Source organism: Primulina tabacum, chromosome 17, assembly GCF_025594145.1.
Source record: "Primulina tabacum isolate GXHZ01 chromosome 17, ASM2559414v2, whole genome shotgun sequence".
NCBI classification, from domain to species: domain Eukaryota; kingdom Viridiplantae; phylum Streptophyta; class Magnoliopsida; order Lamiales; family Gesneriaceae; genus Primulina; species Primulina tabacum.
In genome coordinates this window covers 28,675,917-28,698,501 of record NC_134566.1, presented here as the reverse complement: position 1 = coordinate 28,698,501, position 22,585 = coordinate 28,675,917, and the positions used below count along the sequence as shown (strand labels likewise).

At 35.7% G+C, this 22,585-nt stretch overlaps 2 protein-coding genes and 1 pseudogene across 7 annotated transcripts; 2 read left to right on the top strand and 1 right to left on the bottom strand.

Moving 5' to 3' along the window:
• Window positions 1–1,627: 1,627 nt before the first annotated feature.
• Window positions 1,628–2,205, top strand: LOC142530653 (UDP-glycosyltransferase 83A1-like; annotated as a pseudogene).
• Window positions 2,206–2,440: 235 nt separating this feature from the next.
• Window positions 2,441–5,514, bottom strand: LOC142531360 (microtubule-destabilizing protein 60-like). 2 transcript variants are annotated; one of them, XM_075637461.1, is made up of 8 exons: window positions 4,660–5,514; window positions 4,509–4,554; window positions 4,335–4,424; window positions 3,980–4,099; window positions 3,343–3,441; window positions 2,904–2,963; window positions 2,737–2,831; window positions 2,441–2,626 (listed from the first exon to the last, which is right to left on the bottom strand). In XM_075637461.1, exons 1-8 carry the CDS (start codon window positions 5,166–5,168, stop codon window positions 2,524–2,526), a joined length of 1,122 nt encoding a protein of 373 aa, XP_075493576.1. In that variant the 5' UTR covers window positions 5,169–5,514; the 3' UTR covers window positions 2,441–2,523. The 2 variants fall into 2 exon arrangements, with proteins under 2 accessions (XP_075493576.1, XP_075493575.1); XM_075637460.1 differs by having other exon boundaries at window positions 2,737–2,963.
• A 3,387-nt stretch (window positions 5,515–8,901) lies between these two features.
• Window positions 8,902–21,302, top strand: LOC142530922 (uncharacterized). Of its 5 annotated transcripts, none has more exons than XM_075636848.1 (13): window positions 8,902–9,331; window positions 9,592–9,730; window positions 16,235–16,371; window positions 16,460–16,661; window positions 16,905–17,143; window positions 17,287–17,398; window positions 17,695–17,839; window positions 18,020–18,162; window positions 18,291–18,460; window positions 18,946–19,206; window positions 19,329–19,384; window positions 19,484–19,695; window positions 19,835–21,302. In XM_075636848.1, the coding sequence occupies exons 1-13, from the start codon at window positions 9,071–9,073 to the stop codon at window positions 21,031–21,033; spliced, it is 3,276 nt and encodes a 1,091-aa protein (XP_075492963.1). In that variant the 5' UTR covers window positions 8,902–9,070; the 3' UTR covers window positions 21,034–21,302. The 5 variants fall into 5 exon arrangements, with proteins under 5 accessions (XP_075492963.1, XP_075492962.1, XP_075492965.1 ...); XM_075636847.1 differs by having other exon boundaries at window positions 8,903–9,331; window positions 18,946–19,254; window positions 19,835–21,301; XM_075636850.1 differs by lacking the exon at window positions 9,592–9,730 and having other exon boundaries at window positions 8,904–9,331; window positions 18,946–19,254; window positions 19,835–21,300.
• The last annotated feature ends 1,283 nt before the right edge of the window (window positions 21,303–22,585 follow it).

Here is a 22,585-nt window from a genome sequence, read left to right as displayed (position 1 = left end):
CCCATCTCACAGATAAACTTCGTGAGACCGTCTCACAATAGACCTACTCCTAAATGAATGGTCATGCTACATTTTAACTCTGTATACTCACTCTGATTTGATAAAATTATATAAATCTCAGAATTTGGATTTGTGAAGAAGAATGTGATTTTAAATTGAATTGTAATCGGGAAGAGTTTGGTGGGATTTCATTAGATTGATTGGAATCCTTCCAAAATTAATCGGATTTGTTCGGAGTTGGAACGGGAAATTCTTTTTCAGATGTTATACATCACCTTTTGTTAATATTCATATCTTCTCATTTGTAAATCATATGCGTTCCTCCAAATTTACTAAAAATTTCGTATATAGACAATAATTTCAAAAACTTTTCTTATAGAATAAAATATTATATGCTTAAATAAAAAGAATAACATATTTTTTGAACAATATATTATTTTAACGAGATAAAAAAGGTTATTTAATGAAAATCTAAATTTTCATGCAAATATCTTTATTTACAAAAAAGGATCAAATTTATAAATGGTTTTCATTAATAATAATAATAACCAGACGTACAAAAAGAGATTGGGACTCAAGAGATTTATCCAAATCCAATTTTATTTTCTTCCCCATCAGACGTTAATGTGTGATAATTTCTCACATTTTGACAGAATAATTCTCGATAAGGATTATATTATATTACTCTCTAAAATTAGATACAAAATCTGCAGCAAACTTCTAGGGTTACGAAAAAAAACCGATCGTTCCGGTATATTGCACTTACCATACTGCAAAATAACTCACATATCGAATTTAATGCTATATCGAATATTTCGATATATACCGAAATTATATCGATTTTTTTTATATATTTTAAAAATTATAATATAATATTGTTTGGTTCACTTAATATTTCAATTTTTATTTTTTGTGTCGGGCTTTTTAGAAATTTCATACAGTTCTTACCAAAAAGCTTCGGTAAACCGAAATTTCGATACGATATCAATATTCCTTTTTGATAATGAAATTTTTTCGGTACGATATATGGTATTATTTGAAAAAAATCGATATATCATACCTAACCGGCCCTACAAACTCCCATGAGCTCGAACCCGCAGCACTCGTGCATGTCTCGAATCGGGGACGAATTCATGAGTTAAAATTAAGGAGGACTTGTAAATATATAATATTATCAAAAAATATAATAAATTTTATATACAATACATTTTGAAATCAATTTGAGAATTTCATTAATTTAAAGTAATAAGATAATAAATACACATAATTACCTATGCTTGAGATTTGACAGACCAAAGTCAATGAGACTAATTTTACGAAAAAAATCCAGAGAAACTAAGTGCATACAAATGTAAAAATTTTACAACATTATTGATTATTTTAGATCTCTATATAAACATAACAAAAAAAAAAAAAAAAGTTGTGGTGGGTTACAGCAAGCGACTGAGCCGAGTTTTAATTTTTATTCGGGAGTTTTAATTTTTATTCGGGCTAAAATTTTTCAAATCATAGTTGTATTAATATTGACAAATAAAACTTCGGATTATTAAAAAATAAAACAAAATTTTATGAAGTACCGTCCGAGCTACCACCCTGCTCCGCCCGAGGTTACAGCTCACCATAACCCTATAGGAGATCCGTCTTTGTCCCGAATTGCTCGGCCATAGGACCTCTTCTCGCAAGCAATCAGCTTGGCAGAACGGTGGGTCATTTCTGGCCCGAAGACTCCGCCTGTATGGATTGACTCGACAAACAGCCACCATGTTCCGTCATCTACGTTGCATTCGGGAGCTCTTCACCGTCTTCGATGAAACACGGTTTCAGGAACTGGCGCTCGGCCTGGAACGCACCAACATGCCGTTTCCCTATGGGTCGTAAGGGAACACACGGGTAAATCCTACCCGGAAGGATTTGAACAAAGAGTCGAGAATCGCGGGAAGATAGTCGGTTGGGCGCCTCAACAGAAGGTGCTGTCGCATCCTTCTGTGTCGAGCTTCGTGAGCCATTGTGGATGGAATTCAACGATGGAGGGTGTGAGCAACGGGGTGCGATTCTTTTGCTGGCCGTACTTTGCCTATCAGTTCATCAATGAGCTACATCTGTTATTACTGGAGGGTTGGATTGAGACTGGATAAAGATGAAAGTGGGATAATTAAACAGGAAGAGATTAAGAATAAGGTGGAGCAGCTTCTGAGTGATGAATAATGAAGAGAAGGGCTTTTGAGCTTCAGAAAAAGGCTTTGGATTGTGTGTGGAAGGGGGTAGCTCTCACAAGAATTTTCAAGATTTTGTCCATTTGATTAAAGGAAATTGAAGAGATTAAGAAGATTTGAATCATATGGAAGAATAAGTTGATGAGATTTTTCTTGATAATTGAGTCAAACTCGACGCATGGGAGTGTAAGAAATCGAGAAAGGATCAATAAGAATTGTGTGTACGTTAGTTCTTTATATAATCAAAATTTCTTTCCTTTGGCAATTTTAATCTGAATAAAAATAAGAATAAAATCTGGATTTTTGCCATTCACTGGTGTAAACAGAAGCTATCCAAAGATTTGAGAGACTTCATCTTGTATAAAGGAATCTGGAACTTTGGTTCTCTTGGTATAGTAGGGTGCTTGGCAGACCTGCGAAATCCAAAGATAGCTTCTCATTGTGTTACATCTAGCTTGAGTTTAAATAGCAGTTTCGATGGGAGCGCGTCGGATGAGAATTTTTTTAAATTAATGCAGTTTACCTTTTGGGTACGAAAGGCCTATTGAAATATGGCATGGGTAGAGCTTTCGGAACGAGTTCTCTCCTTAGTCTCCGGATCTCGTCTTCTTCTGTTAGCTGCAAGTGAAATTCGTAATCTGAAAATATTAACATTGTGTTGTCAAAGTTGATTGCTGCAGTTTTAGTTACCTTCTGCTGTTTCTCTCTTTCCATCCGGTAGTGCTCAAGTAGGCTAATTTTCTTGGCCATCTACGAAACAGCGCCAGTTGTATCAGAGATAAAAACCTAGTATTGCTAAACCCCTAAGGATATAGATATAGCTGAAGCCTGAAAATGGGTGAAAACATACTTATTTAGAGAAATCATTTGCTTATTTTTAAGCTTATTTCATTTCAATGAGTCCACTCTGGTTTGAAATGTATAGACAAATTTCCCATTCGTTAAGCAAAGTTGTAAGACATAAGTCTGACTACCGAGGTTGTGATTTTAAATTAAAACTACACTGAAATAGCTCATATTGACACCAATAGCAAGTTTTCTGGTCCCAATGCCACGTACCATTGGACTCATATATGTATCTTAGTGAAAAGGAAGGCAGCAGAGTATGTTCGATATGTGAAGATTGTACCTTATGATCGAATCCAGCACGCTGCACTGCCCTAGTATCACTATGCAGTACCAAATCAACAGGTCTTGTATTCTCTTTGGCTGGAGGCTTCACCACACACTGAGGTACAAAAAAATCCAGTGAATCAACTTCTTTTCCAATATGCCATTAAGGTTCAAAATTTACCCTTACAGGAGTAAAAAAGAAAACTGCAAACTGACATGAAATCTAGGAAATTTTAGCCACGATCACTTGCCAAGATGACCAATAGTTAACAAATCTTTAGACGCTATGTTAAGGCATAATACTTCACATGTTTATCATGAAAAAAGTCAAGAAGACGTGTGAAAAAAAATATAATTCACATAGTTGTATTCTCTTTGGCTGGAGGCTTCACCACACACTGAGGTGCAAAAAAATCCGGTGAATCAACTTCTTTTCAAATATGCCATTAAGGTTCAGAATTTACCCCTTACAATAGTGAAAAGAAAACTGCAAACTGACATGAAATCAGGGAAATTTTATCCACGATCACTTGACAATATGACCAATATTAACAAATATTTAGACGTTATGTTAAGGCATAATACTTTACATAGTTATCATGAAAAAAGTCATGAAGACATGTGAAACCAAGAAGAAAGTCCATATGAGTTACCTCTGGTTCCTCTGTTGTCCAAGGAAGACCTTGAGTGGTTGGCATCCGCAACTTCTCCTCTTCCTTCATCATCTGTTGCAATTTCTTCATGAATTCTTTCTCTTTGATTTTTCCTCTTTCCTGCATGTAGAGCAATTTTCAAATTATTATTAGCAGTTCGACAGAGAGTAACATGATTAACAAAGAATAGAAGGGCTAAAGTTTTGCCTGATGCTTATCATTGATAATTGGAATGTACGGGTTAATCAATCATAAAAAACTGCACTATGTGCAAAAAAATACTCCAGACTGTCACTAAATGACCACCAACTGAACTTCACATCATGGGCATGCTTAAAAATCTTGAAACACGAACCTCAGTTTGGAGCATGAAAGGCTTTGGAGAAGTTGTTCTAGGCTTCCTCCTCCGATGTGGTCTAGAAAACATTTCAATGGATTCGGGGCTCTACAGAAATGGAAAAATGGATGAGACACCTAAAAGAAAAACCATTATTCTAACAGAGGATAAGTTTTGGTGGATAGCTCTCACGCTTAGCCAGCTTCTTCTGCAGCCAGCAGAAGTTTTAGTTAAAAGGCTGCAATTTGAAAAACAGAAAATCTCTTCAGACCCGAAACTTGATAATTTGTTTCGTCTAGAAAACAATCATCGAATCCAACTAAGTTTCTGTGACCATACCAACCTCTCTTGGCTGCTGTCCAATGAGCAAGATCGTCGTGAATGCAGATCTAAGCTCTTCAATGAGATGAAAAATTCTGATGGAAAGAGAGAAGAGTCCTGCATTTCACAAACCTTCAGAGGCTGTTGCGGTGTATTTTCCACCTCCTGTACTTCTTCCTCAGAATCCCTCAATTTGTGAATTGAAAGAAGTTCTTCAAACGCCTTCACCAAATGCATCACCCTCCCTGATCCCAGCTCTGGTACACTACCTCTCGCTTCTCCCCATAGCCTATCCCTACACCTATTCAAATCGTTCTCAGAATTCACTCTGTTCTTCTCTGTGTAATCCTCATTTTCGCCGTTCATCCGAGACAATTCACATTGCCTCTCTAATTCCTCCCATCCCGCAACAACATCACAGTTAAACGAGTCCTCGTGACAAGCCCTCAGACACCCATTTCCACTCCCCTTAGATTTTCTGCAAAAAGCAGTTTCTTTCGAAGAATTCATTTCCTTGCAACACGAATTCATCTTCGCGATCTTCTTCTCCACCAAAGGCTGATCCACCGTGATACAATCAGGGTTACTGGAATCAGAAATTTATGCACTATTCCCAAACTTGATCGACGACGAGTTAGACAGCTTCAATATAGCTCTCGATACATTCGGATTCAAATTCTCCGAGTATTTACATGCTTCATTAAATCTCGATGAATTCAAATTGTCAGTTTCTTTTGGGATAATAATTGCTCCCAAAGAATTTAAACTCGAATACATTTCAAAATCCAGAGGAATTTCAACACTGTGTGTTGATTTGGTTTAGGGTTTACAGCGTGAGCGCGGAGATCCTCTTGCACATAACGGCTAGTAGAGTGGCGCTGAGTTTAGGAGCGTTGGATTTATTGGCTGAATATTTGGGCGATTTTAAACCGTCGATTTTCGCGGATTCGAGAAGATGCAGTTTATAAATGTGAAAATCAATTACGAGGCGATGTGGAAATCAGAAATCATAAGAGTAAAATAATTAAATATTTTTAATGTAATAATTACATACAAATGAATATTAATTCAATTTATAAATAATTTAACTATCAAATGAAATATAATTTTAATATAACTATCAAATGAAATCAGTACGAACATATACACTCCTTTTCGTATTTTGTTTAATGATTTAATATTGTCTTCTAATCACAAATTAACATCACAAAAGTTTTGTATTATAATATTTAAATCAAGAAAGAATCAAATATTTGAAAAGATATACAAATATTAGAGTAGGTCTTTAGACGGTCTCACGAATATTTATCCGTGAGACGGGTCAACCCTATCGATATTCACAATAAAAATTAATACTCTTAGCATAAAAAGTAATACTTTTAAATAGATTACTCAAATAAGAGATCTGTCTCACAAAATACGACTCGTGAGACCGTCTCACACAAGTTTTTGCCTAAATTATTAAGGTTGTTTTGTACATGGTAAATTTTCTTAAACTTTTAGCTCAAAAATGTAAGATACATATCATAATAATCTTGATTTTTTTTTTAACATTAATCATTTATGTTTCATTAAGTTAGGTTTCTTTAAATTTATTAGCCAAATTTGATTAATATATATTTCTAAATTAATTATGATTCGATACTCACGAACACTAAATTGAAGCGTCGTGACAACGACTTTTGAGGTATGTATGATAATAAGTATAAAAAACATGCAAGAAATTATTAAAAATAATCAATATCTGAAACGAAATACCGAACCAAACACCGCAGTTTGAATTGGATTTTAGTCGATGGTGTTTTGAATCGGTTTTTAAAATCAATCAAAAAAAAAAAATTGATTTGGGTCGAAATTTAGATAACAAAAAATATAATAATAAGATATAATTTTTTTTTAAAAAAAATACTCTTTTATTACATGCTTGAATATACCAATTTGAAATCTTGCCAACCAACACGTCTTCTAAAAAAATTTCCAAAGCTACTCTTCAATATAGAAAATGTGCCTGACTTTGTACTTTGCATGCACGAAATTAAGACATTATATTAAAGAGCATAAACTTGAAACTAACGCAACGAACAAATTCTGTAGTGACAAACTCGTCCGGGAGGGTATTAGCTCGGAGAATCGAACTTTTGTCTAGTAACTAAACATTCAACTACATAAATCACGACAATCTTGACATTTGACATGTACATATGGGTATTATTGTCTTCCCGACAGTCTCCTTTTCTGCTCTCTGTGAGGCTAGCTACTGGAGCAGATGTTACCCAATTAGTTGCTTAGCTATCGGTAAAGACTCAAGAATTGGTCCCAAGCATCTCAACTTTACTGTTGGCTTGGGGGGCTCATGCTTCCAGAAAGATATCCTCAACCTAGTTTACATCCGTGAGTGCAATGGTCTCCCCGAGGTTGAAGAATATTGGAAACAAGTTATTAAGATTAGCGACTATCAAAAGACCCGATTTGTCAACGCATAGTTTCATCCATGTTCAACACAGTTGCCAACAAGAAAATAGCGATCTTGGGTTTCGCCTTCAAGAAGGATACAAGAGAGACTCCAGCTGCAAAGGTCTATTAGGAGACAAGGCCTCAATTGAGCATATACGATCCCGAGGTCACCAAGGACCAAAATCTAGAGATCAGACCTTTCCATGGACAAATTTGATTTGGATCATCCCCTCCATGCCCGCCGATGAGCCCCACGTCAATCAAGAAATCTTCCGTCGCGTACAGTGGCAGAGCCAGGAATCCGATTCTACCCGGGCTATAATTTTCAACTATAAAATCCTTTAATATTTTAAATTGATCTACTCAAACTAATATCAAATTTATCCAAAATTATAAAAAAATTTACATATAAATTTTTTAAAAAAATTATGGACCAGCCCGGGTGAAAAATGCAGTGTCTCCGCCCCTGGTCGCGTATGAGGCAACAAAGGATGCTCAGGCTGTTTGTATTCTCAGTTGTGGAGCCAATAATATATATAGTTCTATCAGAACTAGAATTTTAAACTAGTCAAATATTATGTACGAATGCGATTAATTATACTGGTTTTTATTATTAATTATGAATGTTTTAATTATGTTGTGTTTTATTTCTTTATATAATTATGTTTTTGTAAGTCTTAATTTTGTAACAATAATAATTATATATTAATGAAAAAATATTAAAGATCATAAAGCGTTTATAAATATGAAATTATTTATATTATGTTATATAAATTAAGATTTTAAACATAGATAGTGAATAAAAAGTGTAGGATAGTGTGTTGTGATAATTAGTGTGATCCAAAAAAAGTTGGCTTTTTGCGGTTTAGGATAGTGCAGAGAAGTTTATAAATTGCACAAGTTGAGTTTAGAAATTTAGGGTTGCGGTTACCCCTTACACTATGTTTGAAATAATTAAAAATGAGGTTCGGAATTCGATTTCAAATTGGAATTGTATTTGAATTTGAAATCCATGAATTTAGAATTTTATAGTAGTGTTTGGCTAATGTTATTTAAAAAAATGGATTTGATAGTTAAAATTAATATTATTTGATATTTAAAAAATTGTTTTACTTATAAATTTTTAAATATCTTTCTTATATAATAATATTTAATACTCACATATTGTTTATACACGATATACAAGAAAAAATATTTATAAATATAAAAAATAATTTTTTATTAAATATTTTTAAAATAATGAAAAAAAGTTCATCAAAAGAAATCTAAGATAAAATCATCGAATTATGATAAATTAGTTTTTTGAATGTTAAAAACAATCGAGGATCATAAGAACAAAAAATAATTTACATAATTTTTAAATATATAAATATTTTAGAATAATTTTTTCAATTATACGATAAGATATGTGTGAATTAAATGTAATGTTTTTTGAGAAAATGATATTTTATTAGTTTTGAAAAGAAAAAAAAATAAGTTATTTTAATCATATAACTCAATCCCATGAGAACTCATAAAATATTTTTATTTTTATTAAAATTTCATTTAATTATACCAAATATCAATCTCGTTTAAAAATTCTATCGTAACAAAATATTTAATAGATTTCTTATGAGTGATATTTATCGTGAGAGAGTGAATAATGTTCATAATCTATAATAATAAATAATATTTTTTATTTAAAAAATAATATATTTAAAAAAAAAAAATGGATAATCTGTCATGACAATTGTGGTGATGCTTTTGTAGTTGCAAATTCCAATAAATTCTATGAAATCTATTGAACCAGTTAACTTTGATAGTTTTAGCCAACTCCAACCTATTCCATTCTTGTCTCTTGCTATGTCTTGTCCAAAACTCACGAGCTCGCTATCCCCACTCAAACTTGTGACCACTGAATGCACTCTCTTCTTCTTTCTGGAATTATCCCTAGCACAATCTAAATTTTCTTGCTCTAAGTTTTGCAAAGATAGCATTTCATGCTTGGGTTTTTGTACGTCAGACAGTTTTCAACTTGTTTCTGTGACATGGGTTTGAAATTTCATTCATTCTTGAATCTCAAATGTTGGCTTTTTCTTGCTTTGTGTTTGGGAGTTTGTTGTTGTGGCGGACCCGAGGTTTCTGTGAAGTTTTTGAAGACCCCTTCTCCATTTTCAAACAGTAACTCCGCTACTTTTGGTTTTCAAGTTCTTGTGAGTGACACTGGTAGCTTCTGCTCCGATTGTTCCACAATTTGCAAGGTAACTAGTTTTAGCTGCACTATTATTATTTCAAGTTTAAAAACTTAAGTTGATCTTTGTTTCATCGAACTTCTACGCTCAAATTCTGCAAAAGTATTAGAGTTATAAACCTTATGTTATCCATATGTTGGTTCCGGCCCGTATCATACATGATACATCCTTCGTCGTCCTATCTAATGAGCTAAAACGGTGCTGAGAGGTACTTTTTATGATGATTCATTCATCTTTTGATTTTGACTAGCTATCTTTTGCAAATGCAGCTGGATCATGGTATTTTCTCGGCTTGTAATAGCGAAAAGGAGTCCTATACAGGGCTGCAGGATGGGCTTCATTCATTTGAGGTGTGCACCAGTGGTTATCTTCACGGAGCCGCCTGCGCTAGCTATTACTGGACTATTGGTTGAACAACACTCCTTTCTTCTCAAACTTCGTCTTTCGAAATTTGACATTTCAATACAAAATGTATATAACTATAACCATTCTTACTTAGTAGTTCTTTATCTCGTGTCCGAAAAAAAGGCTTTACACACCGAGCTGCTATAGAACCTAAGAAATATTATGTTGAGATTTGAACATGTGGTTTATTGACCAAAATTGTAAGCAAGAAAATTGTGCTTATGTTTACATACGTCGTTCAACGCGAACGTCCGCACTACCGTCCAAATAGCGGCTAACAAAGTTTGAATTTACATCTGACATTCACAATTGAAGAGTTTGTTATATATAGAGCTGTTAAATTGACTTGAAATGTTTGGGCCTAATAAATCGATTGTCAAGATGGGGGCCCAATAAGGAAGTCAAGGCCAACGGGTATATCAGTGGAGATGTCAATACAGTTGGAAGGAATTTTTCTGGTTTTTCTTGATTCACGGTTACGCTCAAGAAAAGAAGAAGAAGGAGAGAGAGTTTCAAAACCTCCAGCTGAGATTGAGTCCAGGCGAGCTGAAATACTCCGTTGATCCACCTACACAAGTTGCAAAGGAGAATAGTTACTGGGAAATCACAGGGCTCTAAATTTCTTGGGATTCTCGGGTATTGGGTTTGTGATAGAGAGAAAAGATCGAGACAGAGTTGAGTTGTAACCTGTGAATATTCTCTGATTCATAAATAAAATTGTTTCCTTCTTCCCGTGGACGTAGATCACTTGTGATCGAACCACGTAATTGCTCTGTTCTTCTTTTATTTCTTGTGCTTGGTTACTGGAGTTGTGAAATCGTTGCTGTTGATGATCTTGGATTGGTTTCTTTGTAATATCAAACTTGTTAGACATTTCATAACAAGGGGCGCCGTCTGTGGGAAACTAAACCATATCGATGGGGTCTACAAGATTTGATATTGAACGATTCACAGGGCTAAATGATTTTGGATTATGGAGGGTAAAGATGAGGGCCATGTTGGTTCAACAAGGAGTTGTCGAAGCATTAAAGGGAGAATCAGCTCTTTCAAAATCTCTAAATGAAAAGGAGAAAGCAGAAATCCTTGATAAAGCGCACAGCTCCATAATCTTGAGCCTAGGGGATAAAGTCCTTAGGGAAGTGGCAAGGGAAGAATCTGCTAGTGCAATATGGACAAAGCTTGAGTCTCTCTACATGACAAAATCTCTAGCCAACAGACTCTATCTAAAACAGAGGCTCTATTCTTTCAAGATGACATAAGATAAGACCATCTCAGAGCAGATTGATGAGTTTAACAAGATCATTGATGATCTTGTGAATATTGATGTAAAACTAGATGATGAAGATAAAGCCCTGCTATTGCTGAATTCGATTCCAAAGAGCTATGATCATTTCAAGGATGCTATGCTCTATGGAAGGGAACAAACAATATCCCTTGATGAAGTTCAATCTGCAGTGAAGGCTAAAGAACTGCAGAAGAAAATTGAAGGAAAAGAATCAAATGGTGCTGATGGCTTATTCGTGCGAGGTAGGCCAGAAAAGCGTGAACAAAATTGGCACAAGAAGGCAAAGTCCAGATCAAGATCAAACTCATCAAGAACAAGCAGTAATAAGAATTCCAAGACACCTTTTAAATGCTATCATTGCCACAAGCAAGGTCATTTTAAAAGGGACTGCCCGGATAGGAAGAAAGGTCATGATAGAAAGGAGGATGGTGAAAGTGATGTTGTAATCTCAGATGGTTATGAATCAGCAGACGCACTAGTGGTTCATCAAACTGCAACAAACAAGGAATGGATTCTTGATTCGGGTTGTAGTTTTCACATGTGTCCTAACAAGGACTGGTTTGAAGTTTTGGAACCAGGGGATGGTGGATTAGTACTGCTGGGAAATAACAAAGGTTATAAAGTAATTGGAACAGGTAACATCCGATTGAAACTGCATGATGGCACTGAAAAATTGCTTCAACAAGTCAGGTACATTCCTGAACTCAAGAGAAATCTCATCTCACTTGGCATATTAGAAATGAATGGTCATACATTTAAAGCAGAAAATGGTCTGTTAAAGGTCATGAAAGGATCCCTGACCATCATGAAAGGAATAAGGAAAAATGGGTTGTACTCATTACTGGGAAGTACAGTGGTAGGAAATGCAGCCACCATACAAAATTCAGAAACTAGAATGGCAAGACTTTGGCACATGAGGCTTGGCCATGTTAGTGAAAGAGGATTAGTTGAATTGTCAAAACAAAACCTCTTGTGTGGTGACAAAGTGAATGGTTTAGAATTTTGTGAATTTTGTGTCTTGGGAAAAGCCAAAAGAGTCAAGTTCACAACAGGAACTCACAAAACAACCGAAACCATTTGAATATGTTCATGCTGATTTGTGGGGACCTGCTCAAACACAAACTCATGGTGGAGGGAAATATTTTATGAGCATTGTAGATGATTTCTCAAGAAGAGTGTGGGTCATTATCTTGAAAAATAAGACAGAAACCTTTGGAAAATTTAAAGGAGTGGCACGAAATGAATGAAAACAAACTTGGATCTAAGCTAAAACACTTAAGGACGGATAATGGCTTAGAGTTTGTCTCGGATGAATTCAATGAGTTCTGCAGAAAATTAGGTATAACCAGGCATAAAACAGTCCCCCACACACCTCAACAAAATGGCCTAGCTGAGAGGATGAATAGAACTCTATTGGAAAGGGTGAGGCGCATGCTATTGAATGCTGGATTACCAAAATCCTTTTGGGGTGAAGCTGCTGTAACAGCAGGTTACCTGCTGAATCGATGCCCCTCTGTAGCTATAAATTGTAAGACACCAATGGAGCTGTGGTGTGGTAAACCAGTAGACTACAACCTACTTAAAAGTGTTTGGATGCAGGGTATACTCTCATACAAGACAGGGAAAACTTGATGCTAGGGCAAAGAGGTGTATTTTTATTGGTTATCCTCAAGGTGTCAAGGGTTATAAACTATGTTGTTTAGAACCAAGTGAACAAAAATGTTTCATAAGTAGAGAAGTGATATTTGATGAAACTAAGATGGGATATCCAACACATAATCAGAAACAAAATCCCATAAATGAGACAGATTCAAGGGAATCTCAAATTGAGGTGGAGCTTCAAGATTTAAATCCACAGGAAAATAATCACAATAGTGGAACAGAAACTGAAGCTCAAGAAGAGGAATTACAAGAACATGAGGCTGATGTGCGAACTGATGAAATCAAGACTTATGCTCTTGCAAGAGACAGGAAAAGAAGAGTTATTAATCCACCATTGAGATATGGACATGCTGATCTTATTTCCTACGCATTCAATGTGGCAGAGGACATTGTGTATGAGGAACCTAAAACTTACAAGGATGTTTTAAACAGCAAGGAAAGAAAGCTCTGGAAAGCTGCCTTGGATGAGGAAATGAGATCACTAACCAAAAACAGAACCTGGATACTTGTGAATCGACCCAAAAACCAAAGGATTGTGGGATGCAAATGGATTTACAAGATAAAACAAGGAATCCCAGGAATTGAAAAGGAAAGGTATAAGGCTAGATTAATAGCCAAAGGTTTTTCACAACTGGAAGGAGTTGATTTCAATGAAATTTTTTCACCAGTAGTTAAACACACCTCCATAAGATTAGTTCTTGCTTTGGTTGCTTATTTTGACCTTGAGCTGGAACAATTGGACGTTAAAACAGCTTTCCTACACGGTGTGTTAGAAGAAACAATTTATATGAGCCAACCGGATGGATATACTATGGCTGGAAATGAAAACAAAGTCTGCCTACTGAAAAAATCCTTGTATGGACTTAAGCAAAGTCCAAGGCAGTGGTACAAACGCTTTGATGATTTTATTTTAAAGAATGGTTTTACTAGATGCAACCACGATAGTTGTGTTTACATAAAAAGAGAAAATGATAGGATCATGGCCTATTTACTCTTGTACGTAGATGACATGTTAGTGGCAAGTCATTGTAAATAAGAAGTTCAAGGAATCAAAGCTGTACTGAGTAAAGAATTCGAAATGAAGGACTTGGGAAGTGCCAAGAGAGTTCTAGGCATGGAAATAATAAGAAACAGAAAGGATAGGACTCTATTTCTTACACAAGGGGAGTATCTTGAAAAAGTTTTGCATAGATTTAATATGCATAAGTCAAAAGCTGTAACTACTCCACTTGGACACCACTTTAGACTCTCAGCAGACCAATCACCACAAAGTGAACAAGAAAGAGCAGATATGGCAACTGTGCCTTATGCAAGTGGTGTTGGGAGTATCATGTACGGTATGGTGTGTAGTAGGCCAGATTTGGCACATGCTGTGAGTCTCATCAGCAGGTTCATGTCAGATCCAGGTCGAAGCCATTGGGAGGCATTGAAATGGTCCCTAAGATACATCAGAGGCTCAGCTGATCTGGGGTTAATGTTCAAGCAACATGAAGCAAAGGAGAATGCTCTAATAGGATATGTGGATGCAGATTTTGCTGGAAGTATTGATACAAGGAAATCTCTGACAGGATATATATTCACTATGTTTGGTACAGCAGTGAGTTGGAAATCAAATCTACAGTCGGTTGTGGCTCTTTCTACTACAGAAGTGGAATACATTGCTGTTTCAGAAGCCATAAAGGAAGTAATGTGGCTACAAGGGATGGCTGCAGAATTGGGAATCGAACAAAGTTGTGTTAAGGTATATTGTGATAATCAAAGCACTATACACTTAACCAAACACCAAGTTTTCACGAAAGGTCCAAGCATATTGATGTGAAAATACATTTTGTGAGAGATGTTATCAGCAAAGGATGTGTGAAGGTAATAAAGATACCGACAGAAGAAAATCCAGCGGATGCACTTACCAAATCTCTACCTACAGCTAAGTTTAGGCATTGCCTGAACCTAGTCAATATGTGAAAAGCATGAAGCCCACAGGGGCTGGTTGGAAGGAGGAACATCTGTGTTAATGGAAACATTTGCAAGTCAAAGTGGAGAATTGTTAAATTGACTTGAAATGTTTGGGCCTAATAAATCGATTGTCAAGATGGGGGCCCAATAAGGAAGTCAAGGCCAACGGGTATATCAGTGGAGATGTCAATACAGTTGGAAGGAATTTTTCTGGTTTTTCTTGATTCACGGTTACGCTCAAGAAAAGAAGAAGAATGAGAGAGAGTTTCAAAACCTCCAGCTGAGATTGAGTCCAGGCGAGCTGAAATACTCCGTTGATCCACCTACACAAGTTGCAAAGGAGAATAGTTACTGGGAAATCACAGGGCTCTAAATTTCTTGGGATTCTCGGGTATTGGGTTTGTGATAGAGAGAAAAGATCGAGAAAGAGTTGAGTTGTAACATGTGAATATTCTCTGATTCATAAATAAAATTGTTTCCTTCTTCCCGTGGACGTAGATCACTTGTGATCGAACCACGTAATTGCTCTGTTCTTCTTTTATTTCTTGTGCTTGGTTACTGGAGTTGTGAAATCGTTGTTGTTGATGATCTTGGATTGGTTTCTTTGTAATATCAAACTTGTTAGACATTTCATAACAAGAGCTTATTTGCTAGACATGATCTCATCCAAGCTTTCTAAGCATCCCAAGCTCAAGAGAGCAATTCAAGTGAGAAGAAAAAAATGAATGTTATTCTTGTGTGAGAGATAAAATATTTTCTCGATTATACTCGCGGTTGGGATGGTGAGAGATTGAGAGTTGTATACACTTGTAATATTTTCTCTCTATAATAAAGATTTGCAGTAGCTCCACGGACGTAACCTATATTGCGTGAACCACGTAAATCTTTGTGTTTTTATTGATTATTTTATTCCACGTTTTTTGTATTATATTATCATCATGATTGTCATCGTTTCGGCGTAATTACCCAAAAACTAGTATCGGAGCCTTTTTAAGCATCTCAATGTCAAGAGAACAACTCAAGTGAGAAGAAAAAATTGAGTTTTATTCTTGTGTTAGTTAGAGTAAATATTTTCTCGGTTATACTCGGGGTTGAGATATATAGTGAGAGATTGAGTGTATACAAATTTTTGTGTTCTTGTTGATTATTTTATTTCATATTTTTGATACTATATTATCTTTTGACATAATTATCCAACAAATTCAAGGTGAAAAAGCCCATCAAATCACCGGAGAATACTCTTAGGCAGTTTGCTATATGTACCCCGAAATGAGCATTGTGCATACATAGCATGTAGACCATTTCAATCAAAGGCTGAGAAGAAGGCTGGGAAGTACGGAGGGAATGGAAACATATAGTAGAAGAACACGACAAAACTAGTTACAACATCTGTAATAGTCAAAATCTTCTTTTCGATCTGATTTTATGATTCTTTTTGTTTGCGAAACAAATCTTATTCAACTTTTTGTGCTACATATTCTCCTGCATTGACCAAACCTTCTCTGACATTAATTTCGTGGGAAAAAAAAATCATTACAAATTGAACTTTGTTTAGGCCTTTATTGATTTTCAACTTCAACTTGATTTGTTGTACACGTCCTCTGCAGATACACTGAATCCTACGGCATATATTACCGCTGCAACATCCTTCACGAGTACTTCTGAGGTTCCCATAAACATATCTTTCAGTGAGCCATGTGGTGGCCAAGGTGGTTTCAGATGTTCTTCTGTAAATGCCTGCAACGTGAGTTGATCGTCTGCTCCTAAAACCAAAGATTGAGATTTAGTTATCCACTTATTGTATTTAGAAATTTTATTTTTCATGTTGGCAGCTTCTTGTGTATGGACCTGGTCAGGTTGTGCCAAACACACTTAGGATTTTACAGCCGAACCTGAAATATTCGGTTACTGTAACTCTAGCTGAAAGGGTTCGGTTTGGGCGCCTGATCTTAGTTATGGATAAAGATTTCTGTACAGACTCTGCAGGAAACAAATTTACAAGGGCAGATAATTCAAGTTTGCTCATACATTTTGGTGAGTCAATCTTGTAGAAAAGGCTGTATATCGTACTTTTTCAAAAAAAAATCTACGAAATTAATCCTTCATGTCCTTCCATGTTTATATAAAAGGGTTGTGATTTTTCAACCCTTTAGTTTATTCTGCTTTCCATTTTCTCTTTTTTCTAAACGGAGAAACAGAGTGCAGAATAAATTTATGCACTGGAGAAAATAGAGCTCAACTTAAAAACCAATGATCTTTTGCTGTGGAATTTTGAAGATAGAAGGAGTGTGTATGTAAATATGAGGACTCGTATACCGGAAAGACTGCTTCAGATTGACGAAGGAACTAGAGCAGTGATGGCAACTAACAAGATTAAGAACTTAAAGGTGTATCTGTACTTTATGGAACCTGTCATGAACTCGTCAGCTGAAATCTTGAACACCATCAGCACCAGTCAAGGGTTACTTGTTCCTATTACTGGGAAAAACTTCGGAAAACGGAGATTTGGTTATCAGGTTTATAGTTATTTTTAAATATTTTTTTTATAATTATTATCAGGTTTATAGTTAATGTTATATTTTATGGTATTTTCAACAATGACCAAGAGAAATAACTATAATTTTATATTTTTTTGCATTTTTTTTGGGTCACCAAGCAGCTGACAGATATACCAGAGATTGCCATTATCACGGTGAGCTTGTATTCAAACTTGGTGATAAGCAGACAGGGAACCCCCGTTGCTCCTGTATCTCCAATCACCTTCCTCTATGGTATCTATTTTTATTTTGAAGGAAATCATGTGGATGAAGTAATAAGGAAATGGAATGGAGTGTCATTTTTTAAAAACTTTACTTCCTTGAAATATTCATATAAAATAAAATGCAACCAAAGGAAGACATTGAAACCGTTCCGAGATTTTATAAAATTCTAATATATACATTCAGCTAAAAACACGAGTACTTGATGAATCTGATAGACAAGAATTAACTGCCTGTAGTTACAAGATTTTGATCAATTTCTACAGAATTTCAGTAAGGGGAACTAACTGCCTGTAGTTTTGTCTTAGATTCTCAAAGGCCTACTGTGAGGTTGAACACAAAGTGTTCTGCCCGGACGAAGGAAAGGAGCATTCCTATACTGATTGAGTTCTCAAAGCCTGTGTTTGACTTCAATTCTTCTCATATATCCATCTCTGGGGGGCATTTGCAAAGGTAAGCAATTCTGTTAAAGGATTTTTAGACATATCAATGATGACACATTCGTTTACAGGAAAAACGTGCATTTCATATAATATTTTCTCTCATTTTTTGGAAAACCTCGAGTAAGAAGAGTGATATCCATTGGTATAGACGAGTTACATTAGTGGGTTTTGTCTTGAATTCTTACTTCAGCTTCGAAGCGATGAGTAGAAGCATCTACATTGCGCATATACAAGCAGATACTGATGTTATATCAGTCACCATCCTTCAAAATATAACGACTGACGTCTCAGGAAATAAAAATACAGCTTCTAATATACTACAAGTGAGGCGATGTAAGTCTTATGAACTTTTTCACTTACAGAATATTTGTCCGATGCCTAAACAACAAATGCAGTATCTTATAATAAATTTATCTGTTTATTTATTTATAACTCCTCCTTTTTGTTCATACTTTTTGCAGATTCTGTACCTCTTATGTCTTTGGTGGTTTCCACCTTTGTGAATATCGCATTCGCAGTGACATGTTTAGTTGCTGTGATTCTCACTGTTTCAACTTCCAGTCTGCTATCCATAGGGGCATTCTCTAGACCAAGTTCTTCCTTATCCTCTTACCCCACTAGAAATATTTTTGTGAGCTCTCTTTTCTTTTCACATGCATGCATGATTCAATAAACATGTCGTATACATATCTTGTCCTCTGTGGAGATTGTGGAGCAATAAATGAAACTCAAATTCCTTTAACCATGTGATAATAGTAACCACACACATCTGCCTCCATGAGTATACTGTAAAGGAGCAATACTTGCTTGTACCACCCTATGTGTCCTAGAGATGGACATATTTTATCCGGTGTAGGCGCCTATGTGCTACAACAATCGAAATATGAGCATTTAATATTGAGTTATGAGGATATCACTAAATATAACTTTGATTTTTGATACAGCGATTTCAATCCGATGACTATTTTTATCGCCAAAATAATTTTCGGCATTTGTGTCATTAATGGTCAATATTAACTGATTGGACACTAGGGATAACTGGCTCATGTTGATCACATACCACATTACAATATACATTTACTTAGCATGAGCATCTTGTGCTTTTACATTACGCAGAGAGTTGCTTACCACATTCAAGTATTTGCGCTATCCAGATGGTTGGCGGCTACATTGCCAGTCGAATATTATGAAATGTCAAGAGCTTTGCAATGGAGTATACCTTACTACAATTTCCCATGGGAAAGGGGAGATGTTCAACCAGTCATGGTGGGGTCAAGTTCTCCCATGGATCGATCAACACATGGTTCTGTAATTCATGATTCGATAATCGTCGAGAATGTTCAACCAGTAGCAGGAAATCCAGATTCAGCTGCAAAGGTTTATGGCTTGCCACTGACTCCTCTAGAGTACAGTGCATATTTTGAGGTTTGATATCATTGCTTTTACTCAGATCATGTTCTGAACTTATGTTTGTTGATTATGGGATTTTCTGGTGACAGAGCATGGGTATCATGCCAGGAGTTGATTCCCTTTTAGATCCACAAAACGCGGATGGGTAAGTTTTCGGTATTATTCTGATTGTCTTTTCTGAGCACAATAACTTCAGCCAATATGGGCATCGTTGTTTAACCAATCAGAGTGTATTTTTATATAGGTGGAAGGATTTCAGCAGAAGCATGTTTTGGCTAGCGGTAATTGGCGGCGGCTTGATACTGTTGCACGCCTTACTGCTCCTTGTTCTCAAATTTAAAAGGAAGGACGTGCAAAAATGGAGCTATGGAGCATTGGTTTTTCCAAGATTCGAAATTTTTCTTCTCATGCTCTCACTACCAGGCTTTTCTGGATCCTCGGCAGCTATAATTAAAGGTATGTCAAATCAGTAATTTTTAGTTTAGCCTTCGTTTTGTGTGGTAACATGATACTCCCTTATTATGACCTATTTGAAACGAAACAAGCTTTGGCCTAATTATTGATGAAGAAACATCTTCTGGTTTTACATTGTAAGGTGGAACAACCTCTGGTATAATTGTCGGCGTTCTGATATTGGGTTTAGTAGCTTTTCTGCTGTTATCTTTGCTCTTGTTCCTCTCCATTGGAATTATATCTGGAAAGCTGCTTCAATACAAAGAAGTACAACAAGAGGACCGGAAATTTCACTGGTATCAAGAGCTTATTCGACTAGCGCTAGGTCCAGGTAAAAGAGGCCGGTGGACATGGAAGAATCAACCCCGTTCAATTTATCTCATCATTCTAGGACCGTTATTCGAGGATCTGAGTGGCCCTCCCAAGTACATGGTCTCACAGATTGAGGGAGGTGGTTCAAGAAAACAAGGTGATATAATCATTGCCTCGGATGACGAAACAGACGATGCAGGAGGATCCTTCATTCAGAAAGTTCTAGGAATATTAAGAATATACTATACACTGCTTGAATGTCTGAAGCGCATGGTTCTTGGAATCATGGCTGGTGCATACTCAAAAGGCCGGTGTTCAAGAACCCCCTCAATCACCTTACTCAGCATAACATCGTTTCAACTCTTTTTCATGATTCTCAAGAAGCCATTCATAAAGAAAAGGGTTCAGTTTGTGGAGATTGTATCAGTGTGCAGTGAAGTTGCTATTTTCGCTTTCTGCTTGGTTCTCTTGGATCATGACTATTCACCCAAAGACGAGAAAAACCTCGGGATCTCAATGCTCTCAGTATTCTTACTAGCTTTTGTAGTTCAAATGATCAACGAGTGGTTTGCCCTGTACAAACAGATAAAGCATTTCGATCCCACGACGAACTCTTTCTTCCAAGGTTTAACTACCTCTTTGATTGGTTTACTCTTACTTTTATTCCCTCATGGTTTTGTCAAGAATCTTGACAGTCGATTCCCTATATATAACCTCGGTGAAACGGGAGATACTACGTCCTCAGGCGGCATACGAGGGAGCTCCGGCAGCAGGAGCTCAAGCGATAAGTCACTGATGAGGCGTATAAGAGAATTGACACGGTCTAGCTTTAATAGAGAAGGAAACAAGGCTACTCCAAACGACCCCTCAACAAGTAAGACTAGATTGAGTGAATTGTGGAGAAGTAGCTCATCTGCTGCGTCTACATCTGCAGATTTCAGGTCAAAATCAAAGGGATTGTTCAAAGAGTTGGAAGACATTTTTGCATCAGATGATCAAAATGTGGCATCTCAATTCAGGAAATCTTAACTCCTGATAATTATCGGTGGCTTCGCTGGCCCGTTGATCATCTCGAGGTCGAAAATCCATCTTAAACATATGATTTTGGCAGCCATCTATGAATCAAATGCAATGACTTTTCTTTTTTTGTAACTGTAGTTACAAAGCAAGTTCATACAATGCACTGCTAGATAATTGCATTTTCTAGTTGTTTTTGCTTCTCCTTTGCATGTCCTTGCGCTAAATTCTTGTCCTGCTGAAGATTATTAGATTTCTCCAAAAATACATTTATTATCTAATTACATTGTAATAGTTTCGTTTATTCCATTTATGCTTTTACATTTATCCTCTCAATCAACCAATTTTATTTTATTTTTTATTTTTAAATACCTGTCTATATATAATTTTCAACTAGCATGGTTGGGAGTTATGAAATATAAATTGATTATCCAAAGTTTATTTACAATCAAAGAGAAAGAGAAATAAATATGAAAATAATCTATTTTTTTTGCAAGTAATGCATGAATAACACTTCAAAAAAATTAAAATAAAATAAAACAGTTACTGTCATTAATCAAGTATATGAAAATGTACTATTTTTAAAATTTTTCCTCATCATGCGATGTCAATTAAAAATGTATTAATTTTTTTTGAGCTCGAGAGAGATTTGTTAAAATTGACGTGAATCGGATAAAAAAATATTTATTAGTATTAAAGATGTAGTTTTGTTGGATGCAATAATTGTCTCTGTTTGGTAGAGCGATCGAACCATGGTGCTTGAGCTGGTGTGCGGTTTAAAAGATTTGAGTTGCACAATTTTCACTAGCTATAGCTTTTGGTAAAGGGGCAAGCGCTCGGTCCTACAAATTTTTTTTAAAGAGATAAATAAAACAAAAATAATTATTTTTAAAATAAGAAAATAGTTTATTTTTTAAAAATGGAATGTAAATTTCACTATTCTTTTATTTATTTTAAATTTCATTAAAGATGTAGTTTGTTTTTTTTAAAAAAAAACATAGAGTGTAAATTTCATTCCAATAATGTGGTGACTGAATTTAAATTTCATTCAAATAAGTGGCGACTGAATTTTATTTTTCTTCAATTTATTTTAGAATCCACTAATAGATGAGAGAACAAACCAAAACTTGTATTTATTATTATTATTATTATTATTATTTTAAATTTTATTAAAGATATATATTTTTTATAAAAAAAAATTGAGTACAAATTTCTTTCCAAAAAAATAGAAGATCAATTTAAATTTTATTATAAAATATTGTAAGGCCCGAGAAATTTATCCGGTTAATCTAAAAGGATTTGGCGATAATTATTATAATCTATTGGTGATAATTGATATGATTATAGACGGAACGGATCAGACCGGGAAAGACGAAAGAAAATCAAGATGAGGAGCAAGAAAGAGTCCTCGCACACATGCGCGAGGTAGACAGAACCTTGCGCGCACATGCGCGAAGAAAGACGCGCATATGCGCGAGCATGTCATGGCGAAGGCAGAGGACCTCGCGCATATGCGCGAGATAGGGCGCGCATATGCGCGAGGAGGTGTATCGGTAAGACTCGA

Bases quoted from the DNA above. Each gene is read 5' to 3' on its own strand.
- LOC142531360 (XM_075637460.1), bottom strand. From the start codon at position 5,168: ATGAATTCGTGTTGCAAGGAAATGAATTCTTCGAAAGAAACTGCTTTT. The intron at 4,555-4,659 runs GTTGGTATGGTC...TTCAAATTGCAG, and splicing joins TTGGACAGCAGCCAAGAGAG to CCTTTTAACTAAAACTTCTG. The intron at 2,964-3,342 runs GTACAATCTTCA...GCTGTTTCGTAG, and splicing joins GTGCTGGATTCGATCATAAG to ATGGCCAAGAAAATTAGCCT.
- LOC142530922 (XM_075636847.1), top strand. From the start codon at position 9,071: ATGCTTGGGTTTTTGTACGTCAGACAGTTTTCAACTTGTTTCTGTGAC. The intron at 16,372-16,459 runs GTGAGTTGATCG...TCATGTTGGCAG, and splicing joins CTTCTGTAAATGCCTGCAAC to CTTCTTGTGTATGGACCTGG. The intron at 19,696-19,834 runs GTATGTCAAATC...TTACATTGTAAG, and splicing joins CTCGGCAGCTATAATTAAAG to GTGGAACAACCTCTGGTATA.